Source organism: Chrysemys picta, unplaced genomic scaffold (genome assembly GCF_011386835.1).
Source record: "Chrysemys picta bellii isolate R12L10 unplaced genomic scaffold, ASM1138683v2 scaf1571, whole genome shotgun sequence".
Lineage (NCBI taxonomy): Eukaryota > Metazoa > Chordata > Testudines > Emydidae > Chrysemys > Chrysemys picta.
The window spans coordinates 1-11,117 of NW_027054277.1; the positions used below are offsets into that span (position 1 = coordinate 1).

The 11,117-nt window shown below is 47.9% G+C and overlaps 1 protein-coding gene across 1 annotated transcript; it reads left to right on the forward strand.

Moving 5' to 3' along the window:
• Positions 1-206: 206 nt before the first annotated feature.
• LOC122173349 (alpha-2-macroglobulin-like) lies at positions 207-10,582 on the forward strand (the record flags this gene model as incomplete). Its single annotated transcript, XM_065580098.1, has 7 exons — positions 207-290; positions 2,499-2,648; positions 3,355-3,525; positions 5,156-5,300; positions 8,997-9,114; positions 9,733-9,961; positions 10,343-10,582. Coding segments are annotated over 7 exons (1,122 nt in total), but the record flags the coding sequence as incomplete, so codon positions are not given.
• Between the last annotated feature and the right edge of the window lie 535 nt (positions 10,583-11,117).

Genomic DNA, 11,117 nt, shown 5'->3' on the forward strand with positions numbered 1-11,117 from the left:
CGGAATCCCAGCTGTAACAAGTTTGGCATGAAGGGAAGCCTAGAGACTCAAGAGAGGTGTGGGGCCCTAGCCTGGAGCCAACTTCCTGTAACTTAGCCTTTTTCTCTTGTTTTATTTGCCAGTTAATGGGACCTTCTCACTGATGCTCCCCGTGGAGTCTGATATTGCTCATATACACAGTATCATATACACCATTTCACCCACAGATGCTCATATACACCATTTCACCCAATCAGGAGCCTATTGCTGATTCAGTCAAATTCCAGGTCGAAAATTGCTTTGCCAATAAGGTGGGTGTCTTGATTGAGAAACCCCAATTCACTTGAAGTCATTGATTAGAGAGCAGCAGCTGTTTGTATCTATTTATTTAGATTTGCGAACATTAAAACAGTCATTATCATCAAATGCTCTGGGTGATTTTACCATATATTAAAAATAGCCCTAAGATTAACTAATTTGTGGTATTTCAGATGAGGTGAGGAGGTGATTTCATAGCCAAAGGGTCCTCCCAGACAACACACTACCAAGAGCCCCTCCTTGTAAAACTGACAGGGCTCCAGCTCTAGCACCTCCACTGATCTCCACTGTGGCACTGTGGGATGGCAAGGGAGGTGGGTTTGTCAGGTAACCAGGTCACAATCTAGTTAGCTTACTACCATCACCTTAAACGCAGCCCACTAACTGATAGGCAACCAGTGCAGATCATGGAGGACAGGTAACAGCCATACAGCCTCCATTCAAGGGAGAGATCTAATTCTTGCTGTATCTTCTGGCTGCTTCCCTCCATCCTACCAGCATCACTTTCATCTCCTCCATACTGAACTCCAGCCAGCCTACCCTTATCCAAGCCACATGTTGTATCAAGCAATCAGTAAATCATTTAGTAGCACTGACTAGATCGGATGAGACAGAGGAGAGCTGGGTGTCCTCAGCCTGTTGAAAGACCATAGCCTATGTCCTCCTAATGACCCCATATACTCTTTGAAGAAGAGAGAGGACAAGATGTGCCCTGTGCAACCCCACATGAGAGGGCCCTCAGAGCGGAAGAGCAATTGCCCAAAACTATCCTTGGGGACCCGTCTGAGAGACAGGCACCAAGCCACCTAAGGGCTGCCGCTCTTCTCCTAGGGTTCACAGGCAAATGAATGCCCCTTTGAGATCAGTGGTATCAAAGGTAGTTGATAATATCCGCTTGGACACCTGTACCCAGATCAAAGGTATTTAGATGCCTAACTTCCATTAATTTCAATAGAAGTTAGGGGTCTGAATATCTTTGAGGATCTGGGCCCTGATCTTTATTCATCATCTGGAGATCATCTATCTAAGCAGTTAGTGCAGTCACTATACCAGATCTAGGTCTGTATCCAGGTTGGCCAGTGTCAAGGGGAGCTGAGGCATCTAGATACTGTGAGAGCTGTTTCACCACAACCTTCTCAATAATCTTAACCAAAAAATGGAAGAACAGGTACTGGGCCCCAGTCAGCCAGATTGTCAGCATCAAGTGACAGCCACACAGTAGCTTCCTTAAGAGAAGCTGACAGCCTGGGAACGGTTGACAGTTTCCACCAGGCCCCAGTCCTTCTCCGCTAGCCTTCATCAGCCAATGAAGACATGGGTCCAAATCACTGCCTGTGTAGCTCAGTGTATTCCCAATACCTCTAGAGCCTCATTGAGGATCACTGGCCTAAACTCAACAAGAGGAGGGCTTAGTGTTTGTCAGGTGATAGAATGAGGAGTGGGCCTTGTTGGAGTGGAGATATATACACCTATCTCATAGAACTGGAAGGGACCTTGAAAGGTCATCAAGTCCAGTCCCCTGCCTTCACTAGCAGGACCAATTTTTTGCCCCAGATCCCTAAATGGCCCCCTCAAGGATTGAGCTCACAAGCCTGGGTTTAGGAGGCCAATGCTCAAACCACTGCTCTGGCAATTTCCAGCTGGTGGAGGGATTCTTGGGAGCCATTACCCATCTGCAGCATCCAGGTCCTAGGCTGTTCTTCATTTTACCAGGGCTGCTGTAAAATCAGCTCCCTGATGACCCACAATCCCTCCTGGTATATTCAGGATGCAACATAGGCTCTGGGCCGAGAGCACGGGTGTGTCCACTGTACAAGCAGAGCCAGCAACCACTTGGGGTAGTGTCTTGGTGTTCATGGTAGCCATAAAATCATGAACTGAGTCATCAATGTGAACAGAGAATTTACCAAGCACCAATTGCTCCAATGCCACCTTAGAGAGTAACTGAATTTCAGTAGATAATAATGTATATCTGTTTGGGGAGCCCAGGACTGGACTAGCAGGGGGCTGCAGGGCAGGACTGAGGGCATTGGCAGAGCTGTGTGGGGAGCCCAGCACTGGAATAGCAGGGGGCTGCAGGGCAGGGTTGAGGGGCATTGGAGGAGCTGTGTGCGGCAGTTCCAGGACTGAGTTGTGCTGCGGGGCAGTGTGTGATGGTACCTGGAGAAGTAGCTCCTCTATTACCTTTTCTGGGGTTGCAGGTTGACTTGCATTTCTTACCGGCCAAGGGCCTCCCCGCTTCCGACACTCGCCTCCGGGTCGGGGCCTCCCCAGGCTCCCTGTGCGCCGTCCGTGCTGTGGACAAGAGCGTCCTCCTCATGAAGCCTGAAGCCGAGCTCTCTCCCAGCTCTGTAAGTGCCAGCCTGGCCCATTGATCAGCAGCTGCAAGAGCTGGTCTTCTCTTAGAGGCCGTGGTAGCAGAAAATGATGCAGCCTGGTTCAGGCAAGACCAACTCAGTGCTGAGGAGTGGCATCTACTGGAAAAAAAAATCCCTTCTGTCAGTGCGGATGTCTTAATGCTGTCCTGCCCTTATCTTATCTTCTTTCACTAGGTGAGAAGCAGAGAACTGGGCACCATTTAGATTGCAGGAACTTTTTCAACCTCTTTGGGATGCTACCATGTCTGGAAACAGCCCTGGTCAATGGGCTGCTGATTTTCTCTTGTTCAGGGCCTATTATTCATTTATTTATTTACTTATATTGGTGAAGCGCCTACAGGCCTAGACCAGTCTCAGGCATTTGACCAACATATAGTAAGTTACAGTCCCTGGCTAAGAAAGAAGGGCCATTGATATGAGCATTAGAGCCTTTAGCAGGTACTTTGATATAGTTGATCATAATAGCCAGAGCAACAAACTGCCCTCAGCCAAAGAAGAAGCTTCCCTCTTTCCTTCTCCCTGCTCTGTAGTGTATTTACTGCTCTTGGTTTATTTTCTATCACTTCCACCTTCTCTCTGTATATATCCGTCTGTCTGCCTCTGCCTGTCTGTCTCCCCCAGCGGTGTTTCATGGCACTTGGTACTGATGAGGCCAAGTGACACAGTTCTGTTTGCCCAGGTGTATAACCTGCTACCAGTGAAGGAACTTCAGGGGTATCATCATGGCGCAGACATGCTGCCGATGGATCCCCAAGAGGAGTGCATTGCCGCAGAGAAGATAATTGTGAATGGAGTCACCTATGCTCCAGTGTCGGAGCCAGATGAAGAGGACACTTATAGCATCTTAAAGGTAAAGTCTCCTCATCCAGTCCTTGTGGCTGTGGGGAGATGAGGACATTTAAACCTGCTGTGAGTGGCACGTGGTGCAGGGCTAGCTGCTCTGGAGTGCCGATCACGGAGCTATATCTGGAGCAAGTACAATGGCGGTGCAAGCTTCCACCATGCACTGTCCCTCATCAATGTGCTTCAGCTTTGACCTGGAAAGATCAGGTATGAGCACCTCTAGGGTGAGGCAAATGCTGTCTTCATGGGCTTTTCAATCCTTGACCTCTCTTCCAAGGCTGCTAAAAAGGGGTGCGTTAGTGCTTATGGTGAAGGTGTTCTTTGTAAAGGGGGGCACCTGAGCCACTAAGAACTGGCCTAATACTCACCAGCTCATTTCACATAGCAATGAATGACCAGTATATAGGAACGCCTTGGATTCAGTGCTGATTTGAGACTAGACTGGAACTGGTGAACTAGAAACAAAATAATCCATGTGCCCTTACCATCCCCAAGACTAACGAATGCCCTCTGAGCTGGAGCTAGATTGGAACCAGACATCTAGAGATAAGACTGTATTCCATTCCCTGATTCACTCCGACCTCTGACCTGGGGTTGGATTGAAAATTGGAACCAGTGCCCTAGAGATAAAAGGACCCTGTATCCTATTCCCTTATCCCTTTGAGCCATCCAGTCTCCCAGACCTGAGACTGAGTGTCACCCTGTGCTCTATGGGTAAGGCTAAGATTTCGCCACGGTTATTTTTAGTAAAAGACACGGACAGGTCACGGGCAATAAGGAAAAATTCACAGAGCCCGTGACCTGTCCGTGACTTTACTAAAAATAACGGGGGTGGGGTGGGGGCGCAGGGCTAGGTAGGAGGGGGAATGGAGTCTCAGGGGCTGCAGTGGGGGGTGCATCCATGGGGGGCATATAGCCCCCGCTCTGGAGCTGGCCGCAGCTGCGGGACAGGGGTGCGCGGCCCCTATTGCAGCTCCCACCAAGCACTGGCTGCAGCAAGGGGGGGAGGGTTTGGCGGGGCGGATGGCCCTGGGAAGCTGCAAGGGGGGCACGTGGCCCCTGTTGCAGCCGCCGGGCAGGGGTGCATGGCCCTGGCTGCAGCCCCCAGCAGAAGCCACAAGGCTGGGGCACACAGACCCGGCTGCAGCCCTCGCCAAGCCTGGATGCCACAGGGCTGGGGCTGCAGGGTCCTGGTTGCAGCCAGCCCCAGCTACAGGGCAGGGTCACACAGTCCTGCCTCCACCTCCTGAAGTGTAGAAATCACGGAGGGACGGTAAAGTCATGGAATCTGTGACTGCTGTGACCTCCATGACTAGATCATAGCCTTATCTATGGGTAATAGGCTCCATATCCCATCAAGGAAAAGTGTCAAGGTTTCCTCCTTGCTCATTAAACCCCTAATACTGGTGTATGAAGTGGTGTTGTAGTCATGTCGGTCCCAGACCAGGTGAATGAGGTAATATCTTTTATTGGGCCAATTGGTGTAAACTCAAAAGCTTGTCTCTCTCACCAACAGGAGTTGGTTCAATAAAAGATATTACCTCACCCACCTTGTCTCCCTAATACTGGTGTCAGTTCTGGAATTTCAACCTCAACAGAAATAAATAACAAAATGTGTGTTGGGTTTTTCCCTACAGGAAATGGGTTTAAAGGTCTTCACAAACTCCAAGGTGAGAAAGCCACATTATTGCCTCCAGTTCCCTCAAGTTGCTTGGGGTTACAGAAGTTCTGAAGGATTTCACAGTGAAGCCGGGGTATCAGCACAAGCACTCAGGAGAACTGGTAAAGGCCAAAGGCCTCACAAGCATTCTGTTCTGAGCAGAGAGTGTATCTGTGTTTTGGGGTGAACGCTGTTGCTCATAGCTGGCCGCATGCTAGCTCTAGTGTTGGGACTGGGGTTGTGGATTGAGCATTTGGAAGTTTTCCCCACATCATGAGGTGACCACTCTGTCTTGAAGTTTGAAGTTGGGGCACACTTCTCCTGACAGAGTGAGGGGCCTGCTTTGATAGCCTCACCCTTGGAGGTTATTGGAACCAAATTGTTTCTGGGAGTTCTGAGGGAGAATATTATGCTGCTGGCAGACAAATCTGTGGGTAGCTCACTAAGACTTTACAATGATCTTCCATCCTCAGGCACCAGTAGAGAGTTTCCCAAGCACAGCTTTCTACCGAGTCATCATTGTCACGCTGTCTGGAGTGGCTCACAACCATGACTGTCTACCTCAGGGCAGATTGTCAGAAAACAGGGCAACCCCCCAAACTGGTGGTGTATTCTATAGTTAGATTTCACCAAGCCAGGGACAAATGTTAACTCCTGGATCACTATATCAATCTTGCCATGGAGTCACAGACAATCCCCTTAGATTCTCCAGTCTATCTTGCCACCCAGACAAACTGAACTTTGTGATAAAAAGTTACCTATACAAAAATCACCTCACATTTTAGAAGGCTTTCAGTCCCAAGAGGCCAGTCACTTACCCCTAGATCTTATACCAAAGATAATGCTGGTAGCCAATTCTATAGTAAACTAACTGAAGGTTTATTAGCTAAGAAAAGGAAATTAGAGTTATTGAGAGGTTAAAGCAGGTAAAATATATGCATAGATGAGTCACAGTCTGTAATTCCAAATGGTGGAAGTGATGTAATAAACTGCCAGTTTCCCAAGTCTTTTCAGGGTACCCAGATTGTCTCTCCGCTTCGCATCTGGCACACTTCCCTGTAAGAGTCCAAACAGTTCAGAGATGCAGGATCTTTCCTTGAATCCATACTTATAGCTTCTTTTCCCAAAAAACAAGCTGACACGGTTACTACCCACGTGGGTTTTTCCTTTGATGACAGAGTGCGGAATGCATTTAGAGTGTTTGACCTCTGATCATCACACATAATGATCACTTGCTTTGAAATCTGCACTTTTCTGTTAAAGTTCTTCATGTGCATTGCACAAGGCTTCTTTCTTGTTTGATGGGTTATTTAGTTACTGGGTTTACACAATGTAAATGTTTGCTACTACATTATAACAGGATACAGATAAGTGAAAACAAAGCAAGTAACATCCCACTCGTTTTCATGAAGTTGAAACACCACATACACTCTGATACATTTAACAATCACTTTGATCTATACTCACCCACAAATGAATTGGCCGGGGGATCTGGCATGAGCTGGCACCTGGTCGGTCAGGGTCACAACCATGGTTTATGGATGATTAGGGACAATTGAAGTGGGAGGAAGAAATCTTGATGATGGAATTAGTCAGCTTCAGCCTGGATCTTCTGCCACTGGCACGTTATGGCACCAATAGACCCCAGGTTGTTAGACCCTGATAGTGAACCCAGGTCTTTAGGTGGTATCATTAGCTGCTGCCCCTGACCAACAGCTTTAGTGCTAATGGCCTACAAACCCACAGCAGCCATGCCCCGGTCCTCCAATTGGATGGACAGGCAGCACTGTCAGTGAGTACCTGAGCTATTTAAAGGCCCCACCAGGAAGTGGAAGCTGTCTGAGCAACAGATCATTGCCTGCTGATTGCTGCCTGGACAGCCTCGCCTGACCCTGCCTTGCTGCCTCGCCTGGTCTGGCCTCCCTGATGCACTGACCTGACCCCTTGGATTGGAGCTTCCAGCTACTGACCCCTGAGAAAACTCTGACCACTGCCCCAGGCTGCCTCTGATACTTATCAACCTCCCAGCTGCTCCATCATCTGCCCACATTTGATCACTGCTCTGGACTGCCTCTGCCACCAGACATTAGAGAGGTTGAAGCTGACCAATTCCAATATAAAGATTTTCTTAACTCTTATGCCATAGCTGTACAGGGGGCAAAAAAAAAAAGGATTGTTTGCCACTATCATAGAGTAAGTGGGGTTTTTTGGAGTGGTGGGTAGTCTGGAAACACCTGGCCTCTTGTTGCTTGGTGATGGATTTGAACATTTCCCACCAGCAGGAGAGATTCTTAATTGGTGTATATCTGATTTTCAGAGGTACATTTTCAATGTATGGGAAAGAGCCTAGAGCACTGGATTGGTGGGGGTTTGTGTGTATTATAAATCCAAATAAATAAATAGTGGTGAGGTGCCAATAGATCTGGCTAGTTAAACATATTGTAGACAGAAACTCTGATGCCTCTGCTCTTCCAGTCCTGGGCTCCCCACACAGCTCTGCCAATGCCCCTGAGTCCTGCCCTGCAACCTCTTGCTAGTCCAGTCCTGTTCAAATGGTAATAGTAGCCTCTATGATAAGCAATATCTATATAACCTTTAGGGCTAATCCAGGCCAAGCACTGGGGATCTTTTGCTTGTGTGATCCTTGCCCCTCAGACTCCAAGCAGCATAAAAAATACAGTTCCTCCTTATTAGGGCTTTTTGTCTCTTTGCCCCTTCTCTGAGTTGCAAATTCAGTCATTGGGAGTAATTCAGTGGCCCGTCTCCTCTTCTTGGTGGAGGGGGAACAATCAACTGATGTTCCACAATGGTTTGTCTGGTGTTGATGGGCCGCCTTTTGTGTCAGACTGGCATTTCACACTCGATGCTTCTTTTCTGTCTGGTGATTCACAGTTACAGAGCAAACACTAAATATTACCTTAGAACATGGGATACGATATTATAAGTGAGATTAATGCCTCCAGCTGCTTACAAGGATTCCGTAAAGTCTAAACACTGAACACATTTTTATAACTCTAATGCCTAGTTTAACAATACTAATACACAGGTGTGCAAAAAATGGCTGTTATTTTCCACACACGAAAAAATAAGGAAAAATGGGAACATCATTTTTTTAAACATATTTTTTGTGGATTTTTAAAATTTTCATCCAAAATAAAAAAAGTGTTTTTTTTTTCAGTTTTCCAACAACCCCGCCCCCCAGAAACTGTTGATGGAAACAGTTTTTTTATGAGAATTTCCATTGAGTCAAAATAAAATCTTTGAGAAAATTGTTGTGACCAGCTCTAAGGCCGATCCTTTGAAAGGCTGGGAGCTTCGCAGTGATGGTGGAGCAGAAAATGACACGCTGGAGTTGTGATGTGACCCCTCAAACATGCTTCAGACATGGAACTTTCCATTCCCACCCTGCCCACCACAACCGATTTGGGTGTCTGATTGCACCAGTGTAGCTGGAGGGGAAAGTGTCCCAGGGTGTATCTAAATTGCAGTGGGAGGTGTAATTTCCAGGTGTGACAGACACACACATGCTAGCTTTGATCAAGAGCTAGTGCGCTAAAAAGACAAGTGTAGCTGTTGCAGCATGGATGGGGGGTTGGGACCCTATGTATGTACTTGGGAGGCTAGCCTGTCATGCCCTCACTGCTACACTTCTATTTTTAGCACACTAGCTTGATCACAGGTAGTGCAGTGTACATACATCTACCCAAGCTGGAAATTACACCTCCAGCGGCAGTGTTGACCTACCCTCAGAGATGGAAGCATCAGGCTGGTATTGGTGCATTATATCTATGTTAATCAGTTGTACTCACACCACCCAGGACACGCAAGGGTACTGGACTCAGGTTACCCTGTCATGGCTGAGACCCTTCCAGCAGCGGTGGAGACAGTTCGAAAGTATTTCCCAGAGACATGGATTTGGGATTTAGTGCCTTTGACGTGAGTAGCTGGTTGTTGCTGTTTTAACATTCCCTTATTTTTTGTGATGATAATATGAATTCCTGATGGTTACTGAGCCTCTTTCATCATCCCAAAGTGCTTTTCAAACTCTGTGTGTGCAGAAATCACTCAGCCACCTGCGGGCTGTTCCCCAATGGCAGATGTTTACAGTGCAGAACAACACTGCACTAACATCTAGAAAGGAAAGTGAAAAAGAGCCCCATTTCCAATTGAAATTGCAGGGGGAATCTAAGCATTTGGATTGTAATGACCCAGGGTGAGCCCCCCTCTTCTTCTTAAAAGGGTTGTGGGGTCTTTAATTATCACAGGTTGTCAAAATATCAGCTGTATGTGTTATCTGAAAGACAGCACCTCCTCTGGCACAACACCTCCCACCACAATGGGCTCAGTGCTAATTCAGAGGGGAGAGCACCCCCTACTGAGTCCCCACATCACTCCCTGAAGCACTGCATCAGACTTGAGCATTGAGCTCAGTGTGGACTCAGAGGGGAGAGCATTATCTACTGAGTTCCCCACATCACTCTCCGGAACACTTGGGTTTTCCTTCAGTGTCTGACCAGGCTGTGATCACGATCCTATCTCTCTTTTTGTCACCAGCTCCAGTGGAAGTGCTGAATTGCCCTTGACAATCCCTGATACCATCACAGAATGGAAAGCTAATGCATTCTGCACCTCAAGTGACACTGGCTTTGGCCTGTCCCCAACCGCGTCCCTCAGAGCTTTCCAACCCTTCTTCGTGGAGCTCACCCTGCCCTACTCCGTGGTGCGTGGCGAGGCCTTCACGCTAAAGGCCACTGTCTTCAATTACCTGACCCGCTGCATCAGGGTAAGAGACACTCACACCATCCCCGTGCAACCAAACCCACAGGCCACACTTCTCTGCTTCACAAACTCCTGTGTCTGTAGCTCTTTTTAGCCCCCGGTCTCCCTGCAGCCCCGTCCTCCCCAAAAACATGTGCACCCAAGCCTCTATGCTCCTATAACTCCCAAGCACCCCAAAGCCCTGTAACTCCAAATCTCTACACCCCTGTAACCATCTACACTTCTAAACCCATGTGTTCCCTCAACCCCCTCTGTCCCTTATAGTACCACAAACCCTGTTCTGCCCAATTCTCTGCACATCCCATCTGCCGTACTGTCTGCATCTCTAGTTACTACTAATTTCCCTGGCCCCCTCCCTGATGACAGCTCTCTGGACAATTGACAGGTCAGCATCTCACTGGCTTCATCTGCCGACTTCCGAGCTACCCCTGTGGAGAAGGAAGAGGACTCTTATTGTCTCTGTGTGAATGGAAGAAAAACGGTGTCCTGGACTGTGACCCCAATATCTCTGGGTAAGAAGCATTCTAGCTCTGATATGTTTGGGGGCCAGATAGGGTGGCACAGAAATTTCAGGGGGCAGGGACCTGGTAGCTCAAATATCTGTTGGTAGGGGATTCAACTTCCCCAAGACCCTTCTTTGGGGTGTTTTACTCCCATGCTTGGTTGGAGAGTGATAAGCTCCTCCTCAGACAAGACAGAGAACCCTAGATGGTTTTCAGCTGTTGGACCCCTCCATTCAAAAGACACTGCCTGTACAGTGAGGATCTCCATCAACATACTGCTCTCTAACACACCAGTGAAAGATGAGAGCTGGCTGGGTCTCTTCTTTCAGCAAGAAAAGCAGGTTATAGTCCTTGGTTCTCACTTGGGCCAGGACAGTCATCCAGAATGAGGGTGATTTGTGATGAGACTGGAAGCCTGAGATACAATGATCACCCACCTGCTTCATACCTGCCCATATCACATAGCGGAGAAACCATTTAGTTGAAATACCCCATGGGAAACTTAAAGTCCTGGTTAAATGGCCATCCTGACTAAGAGAAGAGCCCATCTGAAAGAACTTAAATTGTTGTAATATCCTGTGCTGATTTAGAGACAGGCATGAAGCCAATCCACTGATCCAAAAGAGCTTTGAACTCTGAGGTATGTGAAATCCAGCT